The 26,421-nt window shown below is 49.0% G+C and overlaps 1 protein-coding gene across 1 annotated transcript in view; it reads right to left on the bottom strand.

Annotated features, from left to right (window-relative positions):
- The window catches only part of LOC127575725 (beta-arrestin-1-like), a 70,458-nt gene that overhangs the window by 27,908 nt on the left and 16,129 nt on the right, over positions 1–26,421 (bottom strand). The window contains 4 exon segments of the mRNA XM_052025725.1: positions 2,111–2,307; positions 2,723–2,767; positions 3,677–3,737; positions 5,891–5,921. Coding sequence (XP_051881685.1) covers positions 2,111–2,307; positions 2,723–2,767; positions 3,677–3,737; positions 5,891–5,921 — 334 coding nt within the window.

The following is a 26,421-nucleotide window of genomic DNA, read 5'->3' as shown; positions in this document are numbered from 1 at the left end:
TGGGAACACGGAACTCACAGCCACGGTCACCAGGAGATCACCCAACACATCGCCAGCACGTCTGTTCCCGTTGTACCCACTGACCACCCGCTGATCACAGGCAACAGAGTGCACAGTTACCTGGGAAATTGTCTGAGTCTTGTCTTGACAAGATGGCGGAATCGATTTCCCTTCAACATATTTCTTGACCCTCACCAATCCACGTCTCAAATCCATGCCTTCTTGGCCTTGTTTTCAAAACCCCCTCCAACTCTCAACTGCGCAACCAGATTCTGCTCTAACTCAATCTACAGGCTCACAGACAACACCACCATAGTGGGCTGGATCTCAAACTACAAGGAGACGGAGTGCAGAAGGGCCCAGTGACATGGTGTCAAGACAACAACCTTTCCCTCAATGTCAGCAGATCAACAGAGCTGGTCACTGACTTCAGGAAGCATGGTGGAGTACACGCCCCTGTCTGTATCGGTGGTGCTGAGGTGGAGATGGTTGATGCTTCAAGCTCCTTGGTGTAAATATCACCAACAATTTGTCCTGGTCCAGCCACATAGAAATTCGGCATGTTCCCGATGACCCTCACCAATTTTTACAAGTGCACCACAGAAAGCATCCTATCCAGATGCATCAGATGCAACTGCAGAGAGTTGTGGACACAGCCCAGTCCATCACAAAAACCAGCCTCCCCTCCATGGACTCTGTCTACACTTCCCGTTGCCTCAGGAAAGCAGCCAACATAATCAAGGACCCCTCCCACCCCGGTCATTCTCTGTCCTCTCCCCTCCCATCAGACAGAAGATACAAAAGTTTGAGAACACGTACCACCAGGCTCAAGGACAGCTTCTTGTACAATAAAGATGAACTCTTGGTCTCCCATTCTACCTTGTTGTGGCCCTTGCACCTTATTGTCTGCCTGCACTGCACTTTCTCTGTGACTGTAACACTACATTCTGCATTCTGATTTCCTTTTGTATCTCGATGTACTTATGTGGAATGATCTGTCTGGATGGCACACAGACAGAAGCTTTTCACTGTATCTCAGTAAACATGACAGTAATAAACCAATGACCAATTATCGGTATCACGTGCATAGATATACAGTGAAAAGCTTTTGTCTGCGTGCCATCCAGACAGATCATTCCAAACATCAGTACATTGAGGTAGTACAAAAGGAAAACGGAATGCAGAATGTAGTTACATTTACAGAGAGTACAGTTCAGGCAGACAATAAGGTCCAAGAGCCATGACGAGGTAGATTGTGAGGTCAAAAGTTTATCTTTATCGTACTATGGGACCGTTCAATAGTCTTACAACAGCGGGATAGAAGCTGTCCTTGAGCCTGGTGGTACGTGCTTTCAGGCTTTTGTATCTTCTGCCCGATGGGAGGGGGGAGAAGAGAGAATGACCAGGGTGGGAGGAGTCCTTGATTGTGTTGGCTGCTTTCCCCAGGCAGTGGGAAGTATAGACTTTCAATACCCACTTCAGCTCCACAACCCTCCAAGATCTCCAATTCCAGCCTCCTGACAATCGTCGATTCCCATGGCTACACCACTGGCGGCCGTGACTTCTACTGCCTGCGACCCGGACTCCAGAATTTCTTCCCTAAACCGCTCCACCTCCCTCTCCTCCTTAAAACCAACCTCTTTGATAACCTACTCCAATATCTTCAGTAGCTCAGTGTCAGACATAATTTTATAATGCTTCAAGGGAACAGCTGAAATGGAACACGTTGTTCTTTAATAACCTACAGAAATCACTCCTGATTCATCTCATGAATAAATTCTGCCCATGGTATTTATGGCTCCATATAGTTCAATCCCAGCACCTCCCAAACCCACCACCTCTCCCACCGATGGCAGTGGGTGCAGGGAAACACCACCACCTGCAGGTTCCCCTCCCAGTCACACACCGTCCCGACTTGGAAATATCTCGCCGTTCCTTCACCGTCACTGGGTCTAAATCCTGGAACTCCCTCCCCAACAGCAACGTGGGAGCCCCTTCACCAGAAGGACTGCAGCGGGTCAAGAAGGGGGCTCACCCCCACCTTCTCAAGGGGCAGTTAGGGATGGGCAATAAATGCTGTGGCCTTGCCGGAGAGAGCGGAAGGTCTAACCTCGAATATGAAGGGGTAACCATGTTCTCCCAGTTTCTTCATCAGACGGTCCTGGAGGCGGGTGAGGGGTTTCTTCTCCTCTGCTACTGGTGGGAAGGCTTGGACATTGGCGACAAAGAGGTCCTTCCGGAAGGTCAGTCCCAACACGTCCAGATCCTCTCGGCCATATCGGAAGGCACAGGTCAAGGTCACGAACACTGGGAGACAGGAAGGAAAATGACGTGGATAATCTGACGATGAGAGGGGCTCACCAGCCAGTGCGATAGACCTTCCCCAATCCCACCGACACTCTCCCCCATCACCCTCTCTCCCCCCACCCACTGAATCCCCTCCCACAGCCCACCGACACTCTCCCCCATCACCGACTCCCCCCACCCACTGAATCCCCTCCCACAGCCCACCGACACTCTCCCCCATCACCGACTCTCCCCACCCACTGAATCCCCTCCCACAGCCCACCGACACTCTCCCCCGTCATCCACTCTCCCCTCACCCACTGAATCCCCTCCCACGGACACTCTCCCCCACTCTGACTGGTCCAAGAGCCTCACGTTCCTGGAAATCCACGTTTACTGGTTTCCCCTCCTGTTTCTCTCCCAGTGACATGTTTACCTTTCCGCTCCTTGAGGTACTCTGGATCCACTAACACCACCCCGTCTGTGGGAGCAGAGAGAGTATTCGTCACAATGGGTGCTGAGGGAGGGTCACACTGTGGGAGGGGCGGTACTGAGCCGCCTGTCACTTCTGCGGCCGGGAGGAGACGGTGTACCACGCGTATGCGGAGTGCGAGAGGTTGCAGCCCCTCTTCGAGTATCTGCAGGAGCTGCTGCTGAAGTTCTGGTTGCACTTCAGCCCGGCACTGTTGGTCTACGGGCACCCAGTGCGGCGCGGGGAGGGGCGCGCGGCGGATCTCCTGGTGGGTCTCCTGCTGGCCCTGGCCAAGCTGGCCATCCACGGGACGCGGCGGCGGGCGGCCGAGGGTACCGGCAGGTCGGCCTGCCTGCCCGTCTTCCACGCTTACATGCGCGCGCGGGTGCGTTTAGAGAGGGAGCACGCGGTTTCTGCGGGCACCCTAGCCGAGTTCCACGCTCGGTGGGCCCCTCAGGGGATCGCGTGTGTGGTGGACGATACGAACGCGATTCTTATTTGAAGTGTCGCATGTCACGTTAACGGGTGTAGCGTCGCGTGTGTTTCGTTAGTATTAGTTTGCATTCTCTACCGTAGTATGTCATTGCGTAGTTTCTTTTTTTCTGTATTAGATGCAGTGTATTGACACTGGTTGTCTTTTGTAGTGCTTTTAGTGAATAAACGTTTATTATTAAAAAAAGGGGCAGTACTGAGGGAGGGTCACACTTTGGGAGGGGCAGTACTGAGGGAGGGTCACACTTTGGGAGGGGTAGTACTGAGGGAGGGTCACACTGTTGAGGGGGGTGGGTTGGTCCTGAAGGAGCACAAACTGCCTTCTTGGGTCAGTGTGATTGGTGAATCATCCAGCGGGCAGGTTCAGCTCCCACAATGTTAGTGTAAAACCGCACAGATCGCCGGGTGTGGCACAGACCGACTCACCCACGGGCTCCACAAAGTCCACATGGTCAACAAAGTCCCTCTTCCCCAGGTAGACGGTGAGCTGGGAAACAGCAAGAGAGGGAAAACATTACATTCATGGAATAAATGGATGGAAACTGGCCCTTCAGCCCATCGATTCCATGCCAACCGTCAACCACCCATTTACACTAATCCCATTTTATTCTCCCCACACTCCCATCAACTCCCCCCAGATTCTACCCCTCACCCACACACCAGGGGCAATTTACAGTGGCCAATTAACCCACCGACCTGCACGTCTTTGGGATTTGGGAGGAGACCGGAGCACCCGGGTTCAATCCCGATCTCCGGCGCTGTCTGGGTGGAGTTTGCACGTTTTCCCTGTGACCGCCTGCTTTTCTCCACGGATGCTGCCTAGCCTGCCAAGTTCCTCCAGCATCAGAGTGCTTTTCATCTTGTAACAACTCTAATTGTCTCTCGAATCAGTGAACTGGACTGTCAGGGATCTCTCCCCGTGGATCCAATTAACACTTTTTATACAGTGCTCCACAGAGTTGCAGAATAAGTATTATTCTGTTGTCGTTCGATAAAAATACCTTAGTGCAGGCACACATCGAGGCACTTGTTAATGAAACACACTCTCACCCTCCAGGAGTGAAATGAAGGAGAGTTTTAGGAAATACAGTACATGGCTGGTCTTGTTCCTGCTCCGTGTGAACTTGCTGTGACGTGTTCTACCAGTCCTGTTCCCCATTAGCCAGATGATCACTGACCTACAGTTCAGCGACACCAAGAGTTTAGAGTTCTCAAGTCCTTCCATAGGCTGAAACTTTCCTCTCTCTGCATACTCCTTCAGCCTTACAACCCTCTCAAGGGCACTGCCGTCCTTCAGTTCTGGCCCCTTTCACACTGGTGGGCCTGCCTACAGCTGCCTGGGCCCTGAGCTCTCAAATTCCCTCCCCAAACCTCTCTCCCACCTTTAAGACACTCCTGAAATCCTCTGCCCAAGGCTTCAATCACCTCTATTCTTGTATCTCCTGATGTTCATAGTACCAGATTTTCTTTGGTAACACCTCCGTGAAATACCATTAAATTCTTAACATGATGCACTTAAGGTGAGAGGGGGTCGGTTGAGAACAGACGTGAGGGGTACGTTTTTTACTGAGAGAGTGGTGGATGCCTGGACTGCGTTGCCTGATCGGGTGGTGGGGGCAAACTCATTGGGGGCTTTTATTGGATGGGCACATGAATGAGAGGAAAATGAAGGGATATGGGCATTCTGTAGGTGGAGGGATTAGCTATGTCGGCACAACATTGTGGGCCGAAGGGCCTGTTCTGTGCCGTACTGTTCTATGTTCTATGTTGAGGCTGTGATATATTAACACAAGTCTTTGATTCAGAAGTGTAGATTGAGACCATTCAGCCCATCTTGGTGGTGCTAGTCATCTAAGCCAGTCTCACTTACCTGCTGTGTTCTGGGAGGAATTGTCACCAGTAAGGTCATATATCTAATATTTCCTTATAGGAGGAGGCCATTCAACCCATCATGTCTTTGCTAGCTCACAGAGCAATTCCCCACTAATTTCCCTGTAACTTTCTCTCATGTTCCCATCAACTCCCCCCAGATTCTACCCCCCACCCACACACCGGGGCAATTTACAGCGGCCAATTAACCTATCAACCTGCATATCTGTGGGATCTGGGAGGAAATCAGGGGAGGCTGGTTTGTGTGACAGACTGGGCTGTGTCCACAACTCTCTGCAGTTTCTTGTGGTCTTGGGCAGAGCAGTTTCTGTACCAAGCCGTGATACATCTGGATGGGATGCTTTCTGTGGTGCATTGGTAAAAGTTGGTGAGGGTGAACGGGGACATGTCAAATTTCTTTAACCTTCTGAGGAAGTAGAGGCACTGGTGAGCTTTCTTGGCCATAGCAGCAAAGTGGCAGGACCAGGACAAATTGTTGATGATATTTGTATTTCTGATCAACTCCGCCCAGAGTCTACCACTCACCTACACATCAGGGGCAATTTAGAGCGGCCAAATAACCCACTGACCCGCACATCTTTGGGATGTGGGAGGAAGCTGAAGCACTAGGGGGAAACCCACACACAGTCACAGGGAGAACGTGCAAACTCCACACAGACAGCACCTGAGGTCAGGGTTGAACCCAGGTCTCTGGAGCGCTGAGACAGCAGCACTACCCGCTGCATCACTGGTTAAAATGGGTGACCTTACCTTTCCATTTGGGCTTGACTTTTTAAAAACTCTGTAAAGCAACAAGGGAGAGAGGCAAAGTAATGATGGTTAGTAAACAGCAAAACCATTTCAGGAAGATTTTACATTTCTATACTGATTGCACAGAGCTTGCACTGTTAGAATTAAAATCCACCAGTCCAGGCTAACAATCCAAAGATACAAATTCAAATCCCACTGCAGAATTAAATTTGCAAATGAATTTGGAATGAGATGGTGAATATACAGCTAATTGTCATAATGTAGCGGTTAGCGTAACACTTTACAGCGCCAGTGCCTGGGTTCAATTCCGGCCGCTGTCTGTAAGGAGTTTGTACGTTCTCCCCGTGTCTGCGTGGGTTTCCTCCGGGTGCTCTGGTTTCCTCCCATATTCCAAAGACATACGGGTTAGGAAGTTGTGGGGGTGCTATGTTGGCACCGGAAGCGTGGCAACACTTGCGGGCTGCCCCCAGAACACTCTACGTAAAAGATGCATTTCACTGTGTGTTTCGATGTACATGTGACTAATAAAGAAATCTTAATCTTAAAACTCACCTGGTTCCCACTGAGGATGGATATTACTGTTCTTACTCAATCTGGTCTACATGTAATTGGTTTATTATTGTCACATAGAACACTACAGCACAGTACAGGCCCTTCGGCCCACAATGTTGTGCTGACATTTTATCCTGCTCTATGATCTATCTAACCCTTCCCTCCCACATAGTCCTCCATTTCTCTATCATTCATGTGTCTGTCTAAGAGTCTCTTAAATGTCCCTAATACATCTGCCCCCACAACCTCTGCAGGCAGTGCATTCCATGCACCCACCACTCTGTGTAAAAAAACTTACCCCTGACATCCCCCTTATACCTTCCTCCAATCACCTTAAAATTATGTCCCCTCGTGTTAGCCATTGTCGCCCTGGGAAAAAGTCTCTGACTGTCCCCTCGATCTATGCCTCTTATCATCTTGTCCACCTCTATCAAGTCACCTCTCATCCTCCTCCTCTCCAAAGAGAAAAAACCCTAGCTCACTCAACCTATCCTCATGTACTGAAAAACTTTGTTTTGCATGCCATCCATACAGATCATTTCATCACATCAGTACATTGAGGTAGTACAAGGGAAAACAACAACAGAATGCAGAATAAAGTGTTACAGTTACAGAGAAAGTGCAGCGCAGGCAGACAATAAGGTGCAAGGGCCACGACGAGGTAGATTGTGAGGTCAAGAGTCCATCTTTAGCATTCAAGAGTCTAATAGCAGTGGGAGAGAAGCTGTCCTTGAGCCTGGTGGTACGTGTTCTCAAGCTGGGATATCCTCCACTCCCAGAGGGAAAAAAAAAGGAAATACAAACTGAGCCAATATCCCAGTTGGACAACTGATACAGACCAAGGCACCAATTTGCCTGACGTTGTAGATATTGAGTCCAGAAGACTGCAAAGTGCCCAGAAAGAAGATGAGGTGCTGTTCCTCATGCTTGCATTGAGCCTCATTGTAACAGTACAGGACTGATGGGTCAGACTGGGACTGGGATGGGGAATGAAGAGAGGCAGGGAACGGGAAGCTCAGGGGCACCCCTGCAGACTGAACGAAGGTGCTCTGCTAAACAGTCACCCAATGTGTGTTTGATATCTCCGGTGCAGAGGAGGCCACAGTGTGAACACTGAATACAGTGCATCAGGCTGGAAGAGGTGCAAGTGAATCTGCTTCGCCTGGAAACTCTGTTTGGGTCCCCGGATGGTGGGAAAGGGGGTACTGCATCACCTGCAGTTGCAAGGGAAACTGGGTGTAAGGATGGGGGTGGGGGGGGGGTGGGGACAGAAGTGGAGCAAGGAGTCAGGAAGGGAATGGTCCCTGTGAAATGGTGAGAGGGGAGGAGAGGGGAAGGTGTGTCTGGTGGTGGAACCCCTCTGAAGGTGGCAGGAACAGCGAGGATTGATCTGTTAAATGTGGAGGCTGGTGGGACGAGAGGTGAGGATCAGGGGAACTTCATCCTTGTTCCATCCCGGAGGAGAGGGGGTGAGAGCAGAGGTGTGGGACCTTGAAACCTCTTACTCTTCACCTTAAACCCATGCCCTCTGATCCATGATCCTGCCCACCCCCATCAGATCTCCTCCACCCCGAGGTGAACCATCTCGGCTCCTGTGGTCCAACTGCGGAGCTGAAATCCCTCATCCCTGGAATCATTCGGATAAATCTCTGCCACTCCCTCTCCAGGGTCTCCCATCCTTCTGAAGGTGACCAGAACTGGTGTCCAAGTTCAAGAGTAATGAGGAAACAACAGAGATCCCACCAGGTCATAGAGTTATACAGCAAGGAAACAGGCCCTTCGGGCCTACTGGTCCATGCCGACCAAGATGCCCGTCTAAGCTCGTCCCATTTGCCTGCGCTTGGCCAATATCCCTCTAAACCTTTCCTATCCATGGACCTGTCCAAGTACCTTCTGTGGTTGAGGCAGGTACATTAACATTTAAAAGGTACTTGGACAGGTCCATGAAGAGGAATTTTTTCAGCCAGAGGGTGGTGAATCTATGGAATTGTTGCCACAGAGGGCTGTGGAGGCCAAGTCATTGGGTGTATTTAAGGCAGAGATCAATGGGTTCTTGATTGGTAAGGGGGTTAAGGGTTACGGGGAGAAGACAAGAGAAAAGGGTTGAAAAAAATCAGCCATGATTGAATGGTGGAGCAGACTCGATGGGCTGAATGGCCTCATTCTGCTCCTATATCTTATGGTCTTAAAGCTGCCACATGTTCCATTTCAGAAATATTAATTCGGTTTCTCTCTCCACAGATATACCCTCACCTGCTGAGTATTCCTGGTTGATGAACTTGCCACAGAGATACTCGCTCAGTGATAAACATTGCCCCGCACACTGTGATGATTGGTCTTAATTTGGACATGCCGGATGGCATTGGGGTTGTAAAATTAGAGCGGAGATAGCACCGATGCCCTCAGTGTAATTTCACAGCCCCCTAGAGTTGATCCCCAAAGTCATCAGGAATTTACAACTGGTCACACAAGGGACTGCAGATGTTTGAATCTGCAGCAACAAACAATCTGCTGGAGGAACTCAGCGGGTCGAGCAGAATCAAAGACCCCACCCACCCCGGACATTCTTTCTTCTCCCACGTACCGTCCAGCAGAAGGTACAAAAGCCTGAAAGCACATACCACCAGGGTCAAGGACAGCTTCTATCCCGCTGTTATAAGACTATTGAACGGTCTCCATGTACGATAAGATGGACTCTTGACCTCACAATCTACCTCGTCATGGCCCTTGCACCTTACTGTCTGCCTGCGCTGCACTTTTCTCTGTAACTGTAACACTTTATTCTGTATTTTTGTACTACCTCAGTGCTCTGTGTAATGAATTGATCTGTACAAACGGTATGCAAGACAAGTTTTTCACTGTACCTCAGTATATGTGACAATAATAAATCAATTCCAATTCCAATGAGCAGGAACACAAAGCTTATCAGTGCTGGGACCTGATCAGTAAGGAAGGGGATGACGGGAACCATCAGGGGAGAGGTGCAGGACAGGTGGCACCAGATGGGGGAGGAGATCCGGTGGGTGAAGTGTGTGGGTAGTTGGTAGAGGAACCAGGAGAGGGGAGGGGGGAGCTTAAGATACCTGACTGGGGGGGCTGGAGGGGGAGAGATACCTCCTCTCTCTGCTCCCAGTCCTGATGCATTGTCTCAACCCGAAACATCGACAATTCCTCTCCCCCCACAGATGCTGCCCCACCCACTGAGTTCCTCCAGTAGATTGTTTTTGCCGAGCTTTATCCAGATTTGCATCTTGCCTTTCAATTCTCCTGATAGTCTCACTTCAGCACAGAGCTCATTATAGCTTCCTAAACACACGCAGGAAATCATAGCCAGGGTGTTAATGGTTGGGGGGAGAGCTCATAGGCTGTAAAATCTTCATCACAACTGACGGAGTCGGAATTGCAGCTCGCCACATGAAATGCGCCACACGTAGCAGCTATTGAACACATCAAAGCTGCTTCCCATTAACCTGCTTAATTTACTTCTCCATCCTGCAAGAGATGAAGGTGCTGCCAGTGTTGAACAAGGCAATAAACCAACTGCTGGAGGAACTCAAGGAGTTGAGTAGCAAAGAGACGGTTGACGTTTCAGGTCGGGACCCTGCATCAGGACAGAGAGCACCAGGGAGAAGGATGCTATATAGGTGAGGGGGAGGGGTGAGGCAGGGACTGGTAGGTGAGAGGTAGAACCAGGTGAGGAGGGAGATGATGAACAGATGAGGCCAGGATAGGAAAGGTGAGCCAAGGGAGATAGGTGTGTGGGTGATGAGCACGTGGAACCGAGTGGAGGAGGGTGATGAGTCCAGGTAGACGGGGAGAGGGGACAGAAAAGGTGAACCAAGGGAGGAAGACTCTGGGCTCCCTCCACACCGTCCCATCACACACTCCCGGGGTCAGACACAGGGTGAAGCTCCCTCTACACCGTCCCATCACACACTCCCGGGGTCAGACACAGAGTGAAGCTCCCTCCACACCGTCCCATCACACACTCCCGGGGTCAGACACAGAGTGAAGCTCCCTCTACACCGTCCCATCACACACTCCCGGGGTCAGACACAGAGTGAAGCTCCCTCTACACCCATTTACGTCCGCCGCCCAGTTCAGGTTCCCTCCACCTACTACCCGCACATTTCACCCACCGGATCCCCTCTCCCATTTGGCCCCAACTGCCCACAGGCAGCACCCGAGGTCAGGTTCGAATCCGGGTCGTCGGAGGCAGCAGCACTACCCACGGCACGATCTGGAACTCATGACCAGCAGGGAGGAGTTGGGACAGCTGCAAATGTGGTGTTTAAATGGTTATCTGAAACAAAAGGATGGGCAGGGTTGTGGAGAGAGGGTGGGGTTATGGGGTTCACTAGTGTAGGATGGGCTAAATTGTCTCCTTTTGTGCTGTAAATGTATTGGTATTGCTTTATTATTGTCACTTGTACCAAGGTACGGTGAAAAGCTTGTCTTACAAACTGATCGTACAGGTCAATTCATTACACAGTGCAGTTACATTGAGTTAGTACAGAGTGCATTGATGTAGTACAGGTAAAAACAATAACAGTACAGAGTAAAGTGTCACAGCTACAGAGAAAGTGCAGTGCAATAAGGTGCGAGGTCACAAGAAGGTAGATCGTGAGGTCAGAGTCCATCTCATTGTATAAGGGAACCATTCAATAGTCTTATCACAGTGGGGAAGAAGCTGTCCTTAAGCCTGGTGGTACGTGCCCTCCGGCTCCTGTATCTTCTACCCGATGGAAGAGGAGAGAAGAGAGAATGTCCCGAGTGGGTGGGGTCTTTGATTATGCTGGCTGCTTCACCAAGACAGCGAGAGGTAAAGGCAGAGTCCAAAGAGGGGAGGCTGGTGTCCGTGATGCGCTGGGCTGTGTCCACAGCTCTAATTTGTGATCACTGAATTGTTCAGGTAACCCACTCCCCCCCCCGTGTGTTCCTTCCCCACTCCCACTGATCCACCCAGTGTCTCTCTCCTTCTGTTCACCGCTTATATCCCTCCCTCCCCACCGCCCCTTGTTACGCAGACACCTGCCCATCAGCCACACACGCACCTCGCAGGGTTTCCTCCCCCTTGGTTCACCCTTCCTATCTCCTCCCTCTCCTGATTCCACCTATCACCTACCAGCCCCTACCTCTTCACTTTAAGACTCCCCTTTGACATTTAAGAGACTCTTAGACATGAATGATAGAGAAATGGGGAGCTATGTGGGAGGGAAGGGTTAGATAGATCTTAGAGCAGGATAAAATGTCGGCACAACATTGTGGGCTGAAGGGCCTGTACCGTGCTGTAGTGTTCTATGTTCTATACTGGCCCTCTTCCCTCTCAGTCCTGATGCAGGGTCTCAGCCCGAAACATTGACCATCCCTCTGCCTCCACAGTCGCTGCCTGACCCGCTGAGTTTCTCCAGCAATTTGTTTGTTGCTCTGTTTGTCTGCCGGCTGTTGTGCCTCATTCTGTGGTCTCATCTCCGGTGAGAATTCAAACCGATTCAAACCTTTTTTTTTTGTAATTGTTACTGTCGATTAAAATTAAGGCAAGGCTCTGGAATATTCTGTGGGGAGAGAGAGCGCAGTCTCCCTCCGAGTTCTCCACTTTGATTAGCCGTTGTCATGCCAACACTTGGCTCGAGTCAGCAGCTGACACTGACAGAGGTGGAGATTAATGACAAAAATCACTTTGATATTCTAATCCATCCAAAGAGTCATCGCCCGAGTGTTCTCTGCTGAACTGTTAGTCGGTTCTCATTCCCAAATGAAAGCCTAGCCTGAAATATATGTACGTTAGAAAGAACAGCAAATAACTACAGCCTCTCACAACCGTTACATAAATGATTTGGTTGTGGATGTACAAGGCATGGTTAGCAAGTTTGCAAATGATACTAAAATAGGTGGTGTAGGCAGTGTAGAAGTTTGTGAAAAATTACAGGGGAATATTGATCAGCTGGGTATGTGGGCTGAGGATTGGCAAGAGGCTTTCAATCCAGATACATGTGGAGGTATTGCATTTTGGGAGATCAGACCAGAGTGAGACTTATCCTGAGGTCCTAGGGTTGTGTTGTGGAACAGAGGGACCTCGGAGTGCAAGTGCATAGTTCGCTGAAAGCAGTGTCACAGGTAGATATCTACCCCACTGTGATAAGACTACTGAACGGTTCCCTTAGATGATAAGATGGACTCTGACTTCACGATCTACCTTGTTGTGACCTCGCACCTTATTGCACTGCACTTTCTCTGTAGCTGTGACACTTTACTCTGTACTGTTATTGTTTTTACCTGCACTACGTCAATGCACTCTGTACTAACCCAATGTAAACCATAGAAACCATAGAACCATACAGCACAAAACAGGCCCTTCGGCCCACCATGTTGTGCCGTCCATCACACCACCCTCACACTACCTAACCCTTTCCTCCCGCATATCCCTCTATCTCACATTCCTCCATATGCCTATCCAACAAGCTCTTGAACTTGTTCAATGTATCTGCCTCCACCACCACCCCAGGCAGTGCATTCCAAGCACCAACCACTCTCTGGGTGAAAAACCTCCCTCTGACATCTCCCTTGAACCTCCCACCCATAACCTTAAAGCCATGACCTCTTGTCTTGAGCACTGGTGCCCTGGGAAGGAGGCGCTGACTGTCTACTCTATCTATCCCTCTCAATATTTTATATACCTCTATCATGTCTCCTCTCATCCTCCTCCTTTCCAGTGAATAAAGCCCTAGCACCTTAAGCCTCTCCTCATATTCAATACTCTCTAATCCAGGCAGCATCCTGGTAAATCTCCTCTGCACCCTCTCCTTCCTATAATGAGGCGAACAGAACTGAACACAGTACTCTAAGTGTGGCCTAACTAGAGTTTTGTAAAGCTGCATCATCACCTCGCGGCTCTTAAACTCAATCCCGCGACTTATGAAAGCCAACATCCCATTGGCCTTCGTAACTGCTCTTTCCACCTGTGAGGCAACTTTCAGTGAACTGTGAATATGAACCCCCAGATCCCTCTGCTCCTCCACACTGCCAAGTACCTTGCCGTTTACCCTGTACTCTGCCCTGGAGTTTGTCCTTCCAAAGTGTACCACCTCACACTTCTCCGGATTGAACTCCATCTGCCACTTGTCAGCGCAGCTCTGCATCCTATCAATATCCTTCTGTAAGCTCCGACAGCCCCCCACACTATCCACAACACCACCTATCTTTGTGTCGTCTGCAAACTTACTAACCCAGCCCTCCACCCCCTCATCTAATTCAACTATAAATATCACAAAAAGTAGAGGTCCCAGAACCGATCCCTGCGGGACACCACTAGTCACTGTCTTCCAATCCGAGGGCACTCCTTCCACCACAACCCTCTGCTTTCTACATGCAAGCCAATTTCTAATCCTCACAGCCAAGCTTCCTTGGATCCCTTGGCCTCTGACCTTCTGAAGAAGCCTACCATGAGGAATCTTATCAAATGCCTTAATAAAATCCATGTAAACCACATCCACCACACTGCCCTCATCAATCTTCCTGGTCACCTCCTCAAAGAACTCTATCAGGCTTGTGAGGCAAGATCTTCCCTTCACAAAGCCATGCTGGCTGTCCCTAATCAGTCCATGATTCTCTAGGTGTTCATAAATCCTATCCCTTAGAATCCTTTCTAACAGCTTACCCACCACAGACGTGAGACTCACCGGTCTATAATTCCCTGGCCTATCCCTATTGCCTTTTTTGAACAAGGGGACAACATTCGCAACCCTCCAGTCCTCCGGCACCACCCCCGTAGACAACGAGGACTCTAAGATCCTTACCAGCGGTTCAGCAATCTCCTCCCTAGCCTCTCAAAGCAGCCTGGGGAAAATCCCGTCAGGCCCCAGAGATTTATCTATCTTAATATTATTTAACAACTTCAACACATCCTCTCTCTTGATATCTACAACCTCGAGAACATTACCCCTACCAGCACTCCCTTCCGCATCATCAAGACCCCTCTCCCTGGTGAATACTGAAGAGAAGTACTCATTGAGAACTTCTCCCACTTCCACCGCCTCCAGGCAAATTCTCCCACCTTTGTCCTTAATCGGACCTACCTTCACCCTAGCCATCCTCCTACCCTTCACGTATGTGAAAAAGGCCTTGGGATTTTCCTTAACCCTACTAGCCAAAGCCTTTTCATGTCCCCTTCTAGCTCTCCTCAGCCCTTTAAGTTCCTTCCTTGCTACCCTATATTCCTCACGGGCCCTGTCTGAACCTTGCTGCTTATACCTCACGTATGCTACCTTCTTCTCCCTAACAAGTCGTTCCACCTCTCTCGTCACCCACGGTTCCTTCACCCTGCCATTCCTTCTCTGCCTCACCGGGACATATTTATCCCTAACATCCTGCATAAGATCCCTGAACATCGACCACATCCCCATGGTACATTTTCCTTCAAAAAGGACATCCCAATTTACACTCCCAAGTTCTCTCCTTATAGCCTCGTAGTTAGCCCTTCCCCAGTTGAAAAACCTCTTGTCCTCTCTGCACCTGTCCCTGTCCATGACAATTTTAAAGGTTATGGAGCAATGGTCACTGTCCCCCAAATGCTCACCCACCAATAGATCCTTCACCTGTCCCGGTTCATTTCCTAAAACTAGATCTAACATGGCATTCCCTCTAGTCGGTCTGTCAACATACTGTGTCAGGAATCCCTCCTGGACACATTTAACAAATTCTGTCCCATCTAAACCTTTGGCACTAAGCAGGTTCCAGTCTATATTTGGGAAGTTGAAGTCTCCCATTATAACAACCCTGTTATTTCTGCTTCTCTCCAAACACTGCCTGCCAATCTGCTCCTCTCCATCTCTACTGCTACCAGGGGGCCTATAGAATACTCTTAGTAGAGTAACTGCTCCTTTCTTGTTCCTTAATTCCACCCATACGGACTCTAGAGATGATCCTTCTACAACATCCATCTTTTCCACAGCCTGACCAGTATCGCCACCCCTCCCCCTCTTCTCCCCCCTTCCCAATCCCTCTTAAAACACCGAAAACCAGGAATATTCAATATCCACTCCTCTCCTGACGTCAGCCACGTCTCAGTAATAGCCACGATATCATAGTCCCCCATACTTATCCAAGCCCTCAGTTCATCCCCCTTATTCCTGACACTTCTTGCATTTAAGTAAACACACTTCAGTCCATCTACCTTACTACTTTTACAGCCTGTATTCTGCTTCTCCTTCCCCAAAGCCTCTCTACCTTTTCCCCATCCCCTTCTTCCTCTGACCTACTCCTCCGGTTCCCTTCCCCCTCACAAACTAGTTTAAACCCTCCCGAACCACCCTAGCAAATCTCGCCGCAAGGATATTGGCCCCCTTCTGGTTCGGGTGTAACCCGTCCTCTCTGTACGCGTCCCACCTTCCCGAGAAGAGATCCCAATGATCCAGAAATCTAAAACCCTCCCTCCTGCACCGGCTTCTCAGCAATGCATTTATCTGCCACCTCCTCCTATTCCTACCTTCACTATCACGTGGCACCGGCAGCAATCCCGAGATTGCTACCCTTGAGGTCCTGTTCCTCAATTTTCTGCCTAGCTCCCTGAACTCACTCTTCAGGACCTCATCCCCCTTCCTACCTATGTCGTTGGTGCCAATATGGACCACAACTTCTGGCTGCTCTCCCTCCCGCTCAAGAATTCTGTGGACCCGATCAGTGACATCCCGGACCCTGGCACCTGGGAGGCAACATACCATCCAGGATTCATGCTCACTGCCACAGAACCTCCTGTCTGTTTCCCTGACTATCGAGTCCCCTATCACTACAGCATGTCTCTTTCCCACCCTTCCCTTCTGAGCAGCAGTACCAGTCCCAGTGCCAGAGACCTGGTAACTGCAGCTAGGCCCCTGCAGGTCATCCCCCTCAACAGCTTCCAAGGCAGAAAACTTGTTACTGAGGGGAACAGCCTCCGGGGCTCTCTGTCCTGTCTGCCTGCCTGACTTCTTCTTCCTCTTCCCTCCCCTGACAGTCACCATTCTATCTGCATCATGAACCTCAGATGTACCTACCCTAAGGGGGGTGACTGTCACCTGATGCACCGTGTCTACATATCTCTCTCCCTCCCTTATGCTGCACAGTGTTTGTAGCTGCGACTCCAGCTCATCAACTCTGAGCCGAAGTTCGTCCAGCCTCAAGCGCTTACTGCAGATGTGGCCATCGTGGACCGCAGCAAGGTCCACGAGTTCCCACATCAAACAGCTGCAGCACACCACCATGTCCTCCGTCTGACTACCTTTCTTTTTTCCCTAGTTAGTCCCACCTACAAATCTATAATGAACAAAAGGTAAACCTTTTGCACTGTGTAACTGCACTGTGTAATGAATTGATCTGTACGATCGGTATGCAAAACAAGTTTTTCACTGTACCTCAGTACAAGTGACAATAATAAACCAATACCAATACTGTGGTGAAGAAGGCATTTGGCACACTGGCCTTCATCAGTCAGGGCACTGAGTCTAGGAGTTGGGAAGTTATGCTGTGGTTATATAAGACGTTGGTGAGGCCGCACTTGGAGTACTGTGTACAGTTCTGGTCACCCTGTTATAGGAAAGATGTTATTAAACTAGAAAAAGTGCAGAAAAGATTTATCAGGATGTTGCCTGGACTTGGGGGCCTGAGTTACAAGGAGAGGTTGTGTAGACTAGGATTTTATTCCCTGGAACATAGGAGATTGAGGGGTGACCTGATGGAGGTGTATAAGATCATGAGCGGCACAGACAGGGTGAAAGGGCACAGTCTTTTTCCCAGGGAGGGGCTGCTAAAAACAAGAGGGCATAGGTTTAAGATCAGAGGCGAGAGATTTAAAAGGGACATCAGGGGCAGCTTCTTCACACAAAGGGTGGTGCGTATTTGGAATGAGCTGCCAGAAATAGTGGTTGAGGCGGGCACATTAGCAACGTTTGAAAGCCATCTAGATAAGTCCATGGATAGGAGAGGTTTAGAGGGCCATGGGCCAAATGCGGGCAGATGGGACTAGCTCGCTGGGCAACACAGTCAGCATGGACAAGTCAGGCCGAAGGGCCTGTTTCCGTGCTATATGTCTCTATGAATCACCAGGACGGTGGAGTCTTCAACAAAAGAGAGCAACAAAGTCTGCTGGAGGAACTCGGCAGGTCAAGCAGCATCTCTGGGGTCAAAAGGAATTTCTCTTCCCCCCCCCACCAATGCTGCTCAGCCCTCTGAGATCCTCCAGCAGACTGGTTGTTGCTCCAGAACCTAGTATCTGCAGTCTCTGGTGTTTCTACTCAACAAGAGAGAGTTCAGCAACCTGCCCTTGACATTCAGTGGGATACCGTCACAGTCCCCTGATATTAACGTCCTGGGAGTCACCATTGACCAGAAACTCTCCACGGCTACAAGAGCAGGTCTGAGGCTGGGGCCCCTGTTGAATGACTCACCTCCTGACACCCCAAGGTCTCTCCACCGTCTACGAGGCACAAGTCAGGAGTGTGTCAGAACACTCCCCACCTGCCTGGGTGAGTGCGGCGCCAACAACTCTCGAGAAGCTCGACTCCATCCAGGACAAAGCAGCCCGCCCGATCCACACCCCACCCACCCACCCTAAACACCCCCTCCCTCCACCACCGGCGCACAGGGGCTGCAGTGTGCACCGTCTACACAACGCACTGCGGTTACTCACCCAGGCTACTCCGACAGCACCTCCCAAACCCACCTCCTCTCCCACCCAGAAGGACAAGGGCAGCGGGTGCAGGGGAACACCACCACCTGCAGGTTCCCCTCCCAGTCACACACCGTCCCGACTTGGAAATATCTCGCCGTTCCTTCACCGTCACTGGGTCTGAATCCTGGAACTCCCTCCCCAACAGCACCATGGGAGCCCCTTCACCAGAACACAAAGCAGAGAATACAGGGCGGCAACAGGTCGACGATGTTGTGCCAAAATAATTAAGCTAATGGCACTAGTCCCTTCTGCCTACACAATGATCCACATCCCTCCACTCCCTGCACATTCATGTGCCTGTCTAAGAGCTTCTTAAATGCCTCTATTGTATCTGCTTCCACCTCTCCCCCTACCCCGGCAACCTGTTTCAGGCACCCACCACTCTCTGTGTAAAAAAACCTGCCCCGCACATCTCCTTTAAACTTTCTCCCTCTCACCTCAAGTGCATTCCCTCCAGCATTATACATTTCAACCCTAGGAAAAAGATACCGGCTGTCTATCTGTGCCACTCATAATCTTATGAACGTCTATTACAAGGTTTGCAACAGATCAAGAAGGCAGCTCATCCCCATGTTATCAAGGGGCGGTTAGGGATGGCCAATAAATGCTGGTCTTGCAAATATGGAAACGTGATTACATTTCCAAGGGAGATTTCCCAGAGTTTGCACTCCAAATGGACATTCCCTGCAAGTGGTGACACTCTGGAGATCCCAGGAAGTGTTGATACAGTGGTGAAGGGAAATCCCTGGAAGTAGTGGGTAGGATGCAGCATGGAAATCCCTGGTGGAAGTATTCACCCCCGAGATAAAGTTCCTGAGCATTTCCATGAACTGGGGAGCCTGCGAGTGTCGATACAATTCCGTGACTGGATCCATCAAGGTATTCCTTGCAAATGGAACAAGGAATCCAGAACTCTCTCTACATATTGACACAATACAACTGTAGAATCCCTGAAAAAATAGCTACCATCTCAGAGAGGGCACCTCTGGGATATCGATAAAACATTGAGATGAAGTCCCTGTAATTATTGACCCACTCCTGGGAAGTCATTGAAAATATTGACTCATATCCTCAGGAGAGTCTGCAAACACAGACAGACACAGAGGGATCTCTCCATAATTTGATGCAAAAATTAACAATAGCTAAGAGGGATTCCCTCTCAATTAAACTGGGCCTCTCACTGCAATTATACAGGGCCTTGGTAACATTGCACCTGAAATATCATGCAGAGTGTTGATCTCTTTATCTACAAGATATTGGTGTTGGTTTATTATTGTCACTTGTACCGAGGTACAGTGAAAAACTTGACTTGCATACCGATCGTACAGGTCAATTCATTACACAGTGCATTGAGGTAGTCCAGGGTAAAAACATTAACAGAATACAGAGTGAAGTGTCACAGCTACAGGGAAGTGCATTGCAGGTAAACAATAAGGTGCAAGGTCATAACATGGTAGATTGTGAGGCCAAGAGTCCATCTCATCATATAAGGGAACCATTCAATAGTCTCATCACAGTAGGATAGAAGCTGTCCTTGAGCCTGGTGGCAATTGCCCTCAGGCTCCTGTATCTTCTGCCTGATGTCATCTCCTTATCTACAAAATATCTCACCACAAGGGTGAGCAGCTTCAAGTTCCTGGGCGTCAACAATTGTGAGGATCTATCCTGGCCCCAAAACATAGATACAATCATGAAGAAGGCACACCAGCGGCTCTTCTTCATTAGGAGCTTGAGGAGATTCAGTACGTCACCAAAGGTTCTTGCAAATTTCTACAGATGTACGGTGGAGAACATTCTGACTGGTTGCATCACAGCCTGGTATGGAGGCTCCAATGCACAGGATCACAAGAGGCTGCAGAGGGATGTAGGCTCAGCCAGCTCCATCACTGGCACAACCCTGCCCACCGTCGAGGACATCTTCAAGAGACGGTGCCTCGAGAAGGCAGCATCCATCACTGAGGATCCACCAGGACATGCCCTCTTCTCATTACTACCATCGGGGAGGAGGTACAGGAGCCTGAAGACCCACACTCAATGACTTAGGAACCTCTCCACCATCAGATTTCTGAACGGTCCTTGAAACCATGAACACTACCTCGTTATTCCTTTTTTTTGCACTATATATTTTGTAATTTATAGTAATTTTTATGTCTTGCACTATACTCCTACCGCAAAACAACACATTTCATGACATACAAGTCAGTGATAATAAATCTGGTTCTGAACTCTTGATCTCCTAACCTACCTCATCGTGGCCCTTGCACTTTATTGTCTCCCTGCTCTGCACTTTCTCTGTAACTGTGACACTATATTCTGCATTCTGGTTTTCCCTTTTACTACCTCGATGTACTTGTGTATGGAATGATCTGTCTGGATGGCACACAAACAGAAGCTTTTCATGTACCTTGGTACGTTTGACAATAATAAACCAATTCCAATTCCTAACTGTAGAAAGATGTAGATATGGTGGATTGTAACAGTCTTTTCCCCAGGGTAGGGGAGTCCAAAACTAGGGGGGCATAGGCTAAGGTTAGAGAGGAAAGATTTAAAAGGGACCCTGAGGGGTAACTTCTTCAGCCAGGGGGTGGTGAGTATATGGAATGAGCTGCCAGAGGAAGTGGGTGAGGCAGGTACAACAGTATCATTTAAGAAGCACTTGGATAGGTACATGGAGGGGCGGGGCCTGGAGGGATATGGGCTGAACGCAGGAAATTGGGACTAGCTGGGTGGGCACTGTGGTCAGCATGGACTGGTTGGGCCGAAGGGCCTCTATCCGTGCTGTATTGCTCTCTGACATTTCTAGTGATTGGGAGGGCTTTAGTTATGGGGAGAGATTGGATAGGCCAGGTTTACATAAGATCTCTTTATTAGTCACATGTACATCGAAACACACAGTGAAATGCATCTTTTGCATAGAGTGTTCTGGGGGCAGCCGGCAAGTGTCGCCACGCTTCCGGCGCCAACATAGCATGCCCACAACTTCCTAACCCGTACGTCTTTAGAACGTGGGAGGAAACCAGAGCACCCGGATCTGACAGAGATGTATAAAGTTATGAGAAGCATAGAGTCTTTTTCCCAGGGTTAGGGTGTCAAAAACAAAGGCAAATGTTTAAGGTGAGAGGAAGGGGTTTGAAAGGGGTTCTGAGGGGAACATTTTCTATACAGTGGTTGATATCCGGAACTCACTGCCAGAGGAGGTGGTGGAGTCAGATACAATCGCTTTGTTTAAGAGATATTTCTATAGCCACTTCAATAGACAAGGCATAGAGACTTAATGCAGGCAAATGGGACCAGTGTAGTAGTGCCAAAGGTGGGCATGGATGAGATGGGCTGAAAGGCCTGTTTCTGTGCTATACAACTCTATGACTCTATAAACATCATCCTACACTCATAACTCCTTGTAATAAAATGCGAACTGAGCACTTGCACTCCCACTGACCTGCTGTATTAAGCATGTTGGCCTTCAGAGACGTGTGCAAGGACAAATCTAAATCAGATTTATTATCACTGACTCAAATGATGTGAAATTTGTTGTTTTGCGGCAGCAGTACAGTGCAAAGACATAAATTACCATAAATTATAAGATAAATAAATAGTGCAAAAAAAAGGAATAATGAGGTGGTGTTCACGGGTTCATGGACCATTCAGGAATCTGACAGTGGAGGGGAAGAAGCTGTTCCTGAATCATTGAGTGTGGGTCTTCAGGCTCCTATACCTCCCCCCCGATGGTAGTAACGAGAAGAGGGCATGTCCTGGATGGTGAAGGTCCTCAGTGATGGATGCCGCCTTGTTGAGGCACTGTGCCTTGAAGATGTCCTCGATGGTGGGGAGGGTTGTGCCTGTGATGGAGCTGGCTGAGTCTACAACCCCCTGCAGCCTCTTGTGATCCTGTGCATTGGAGCCTCCATACCAGGCTGTGATGCAACCAGTCAGAATGCTCTCCACTGTACATCTGCAGAAATTTGTAGGAGTCTTTGGTGACATACCAAATCTCAAACTCCCAACGAAGTAGAGCCACTGGCGTGCCTTCTTTGTGAAGCAGGTCCCTTTGAATATCAACACTACCTGATCTCTCACCACTAAACAAGTACCGTGCTCCAACGTGGATGGCCTTATATTCTGGCACAAACTTTTCTCATCCACTCACTCATAGAGTCATACAGCATGGAAGCAGGCCCTTCGGCCCAACTGGACCATGCCGACCAAGGTGACCACTTAAGCTAGTCCTATTTTTTTCACACTTGGCCCGTATCCCTCTAACCCTTTCCTGTCCATGTCCTTATCCAAATGTCTTTTAAACGTCATTACTATACCTGCCTCAACCACTTCCTCTGGCAGCTCGTTCCATCATCCTCTGCGTGAAGAAGTTGCCCCTCAGGTCCCTTTTTAATCTTTCCCCTCTCACTTTAAACCTTTGCCCCCTAGTTTTAGGTTCCCTTTCCCTGGGAGAAAAGACTGAGTGTATTCACCCACCCCTCATTGTCCTACACTCCAAAGAATAAAGACCCAGCCTGTCCAACCTCTCCCTATAATTCAGGCCTCGACCTGGCAACATTCTTGTAAATCTTCTCTGTGCTCTTTCCAACTTAATGACATCTTTACTGTAACAGCATAACCAAAACTGTACACAATACTCCAAGAATTAGAGTATCTCCCTGAAGCTCACGCCCCCTTGAAGCCTCCTTACATCCTCTATACCCTCAATTTAGGGTGAGAGGGGAGAGACTTAATAGGAACCTGAGGGGCAACTTTTTCACCCTGAGAGTGGTCAGTACGTGGAACGAGGTTGAGGCAAGTACATTAACAACATTTAAAAGATACTTGGACAGGTACATGGATAGGAAAGGTTTAGAGGGATATGCGCCAAACACAGGCAAATGGGACTGGCTTAGATGGGAATCTTGGTCAGCATGGACCAGTTGGGCAGAAGGGACTGTTTCCGTGCTGTATGACCCTGTGACTCTTCGATGCAGGGTTTCAACTTGAAATATTGACCATCCCTCTGCCTCCACAGATGCTGCCTGACCCACTGAGTTCCTCCAGCAGTTTGTTCTTTGCTCCAGATTTCCAGTTAGTTTAGCATCATCAGGCATTCTTGGAGGGATGACATGTGATCTCCTCAACCACATTATTAATCTAAACTGTGAATAGCTAACCATAATGGAGACCTTCACTGCACATCCCCTATTGCAAGTATATCCTTCCTTAGGAAGGAGACCAGACCTGTGTGCAATACTCTGAGTGCAGTCTCAACGGGGCCCTATATAATTGCAATAAGATCTCTCATTCTTGCACTCAAATCTTTTTGCAAGGCCAACATATCATTTAGCTTCCTAATTACCTGCTGAACTTGCACATTAAGCTTCAGTGATTCGAGTACAAGGACTCCTAAGTCTCTGAACACCAGCTCTTTTCAATTTCTCGAATTCTTTCCACATTATATTGTATCAGCCATCTCTTTGTGGGCAGTTCTGGTTACCACACTATAGGGAAGCTGTGATTAAGCTGGAAAGAGTGCAGAAAAGATCCACAAGGAATGTTGACTGGATTGCATGGCTTGAGTTATCAGGAGAGATTAGATAGGCCGGGTCTGTTTTCCCTGAAGTGAAGGAGGCCGACAGGTGACATGATTGGGGAGGTGGTACAGGAGCCTGAAGACCCACACTCAATGATTCAGGAACAGCTTCTTCCCCTCCACCATCAGATTTCTGAACGGTCCATGAACCCATGAACACTACCTCATTATTCCTCTTTTAGACAAGATATTTTTATTAGTGACATGTACATCGAAACACACAGTGAAATGCATCTTTTTGCGTAGAGTGTTCTGGGGGCAGCCTGCAAGTGTCGCCACGCTTCCGGCGCCAACATAGCACGCCCACAACTTCCTAACCCGCACGTCTTTGGAATGTGGGAGGAAACCGGAGCACCCAGAGGAAACCCACACAGACACAGGGAGAACGTACAGACTCCTTAGAGACAGCGGCTGGAATTGAACCCGGGTCGCTGCCACTGTAATAGCGTTACGCTAACCGCTACACTACTGTGCCACTATCTGCAATATTTATTTTCATAACTTATAGTAATTTCTGTCTTGCACTGTACTGCTGCTTCAAAATAACAAATTTCACGACACACGTCAGTGATAATAAACCTGATTCTGATGAAGGTATATAAAATTATGAGAGGCGTAGGTAGGGTAGATAGCCAGAGTCTGTTTCCCATGGTGGGACTGTCTAAAACATGATGGCACAGGCTTAAGCTGAGGAGGTTTAAAGGGGATCTGAGGGGTAAATGTTTCACACACTGTAGTTGGTGTCTGGAATGAGCTGCCAGAGGAGGTGGTGGAGGCAGGAACAGGAACGACATTTAAGAGGCATCTGGACAGGTATTCGAATGAGCAGGGCACAGAGGGAGATGGAATTAATGAAGGCAAGGGGTTAAGTACTGATAGGCACGATGGTAGGCATAGACACCGTGGGTGAAGGGCCTGTTTCTATGCTGTACAATTCTATGACTAATAGCTAATTCACTTAGCCTGTCTATATCTCCCCCAAAATCTCTCTGCATCCTCCCACAGTGCCTCCCAGCATTGTGTCAACGGTAACATCCTTGCCCATTCCTGGCTGCCTCTAAACTGGGGAGGCACAAGTCAACCACACTGGTGGGTCTGGAGTCACATACGGTCTGGACTGGGTAAGGCCAAGACATTTCCCCTTCGGGAAGACAACAGTGAACACGAGGGCTTCTCCAACAAGTTCACCATTGCTGAGCATAAATATTTTATTTGGGATTAATTTAATTGGGAATACAGGGAGGAGATAGAGAGCTTAGTGACATGGTGTCATGACAACAACTTTTCCCTCAATGTCAGCAAAACAAAAGAGCTGGTCGTTGGCTTCAGGAAAGGGGGTCGGTGCACACGCTCCTGTCTACATCAATGGTGCTGAGGCGGAGAGGGTTGAGAGCTTCAAGTTCCTCGGTGTAAACATCACCAATAGCCTGTCCTGGTCCAACCACACAGACGTCACGGCCAGCATCTCTACTTAGGAGGTGAAAGAAATTTGGCATATCCTCATTGACCTTCACCAATTTCTATCAATGCACCATAGGAAGCATCCTATCCGGATGCATCACGACTTGGTACAGCAACTGCCATACCAGGGCATGTGGGACAAGCTCACTGGGGAACACAGTCAGCATGGACGAGTTGGGCCTAAGGGCCTGTTTCCATGCTGTATGGCTCTATGACTCCAACTGCTCTGCCCAAGACCACAAGAAACTGTAGAGAGTTATGGACACAGCCCAATACATCAGAGAAACCAGCCTCCCCTCTGTGGACTCTGTCTATACTTCCTGCTGCCTTGGTGAAGCATCCAACATAATCAAAGACTGCACCCACCCCGGACATTCTCTCTTCTCCCCCCTCCCATCGGGCAGAAGATACAAAAGCCTGAAAGCACGTACCACCAGGCTCAAGGACAGCTTCTATCCCGCTGTTATAAGACTATTAAATGGTCCCCTAGTATGTTAAAATGGATTCTTGCCCTTGTTATGACCTTGCACCTTATTGTCTGCCTGCACTGCACTTTCTCTGTAACTGCAACACTTTATTTTGCATTCTGTTATTGTTTTCCCTTATACTACCTCAATGCACTGTGTAATGAATTGATCTGTATGGATGGTATGCAGAACAAAGTTTTTCACTGTACCTCAGTACATGTGACAATAATAAACCAATTTACCAATTATTTAAGTTCCTTTGTAGTCACAGTGGTATTCGAACATACATCTCTGGATCAATTGTCCAAGTCACTGTATACCAGCCCAGTAACTCAGCCACTGTGCTCCTGTATCACCTCGAGCCCGTGTCTGCCCTCTCAGGTGCGTACAGAATACCCCAGGACCACACTCCGTGCCCTGGCTAATATTTGCCCCATAGCCAGCTGACTTAGAATATAACAGCAGAGATGTCATGTTACAACTTTATAAGACACTGGTCAGGCCTTAGCTGAAGTACTGTGTACAGTTCTGGTCACCACACTATTGGAAGGATGTGTTTGCATTGGAGAGTGTGCAGAGGATATTCACCAGGGTGTTGCCTGGGATGGAGCATTTCATCTCCAGGGACAGGATGGATAGGCTGGGTTTATTTTCCCTGGAGCAGAGGAGTAACCTGATAGAGATATATAAAATAATGCAGGGGATAGATGAAGTAGCATGTAAAAATCTTTTGTCCCATGGTGGGGATGTCAAAGATGAGGGCCTAGGTGTA

Source organism: Pristis pectinata, chromosome 11 (assembly GCF_009764475.1).
Source record: "Pristis pectinata isolate sPriPec2 chromosome 11, sPriPec2.1.pri, whole genome shotgun sequence".
Taxonomy (NCBI): domain Eukaryota; kingdom Metazoa; phylum Chordata; class Chondrichthyes; order Rhinopristiformes; family Pristidae; genus Pristis; species Pristis pectinata.
Note: the sequence above shows the minus strand (reverse complement) of the source record. Positions and strands in the feature narration are given on the sequence as shown.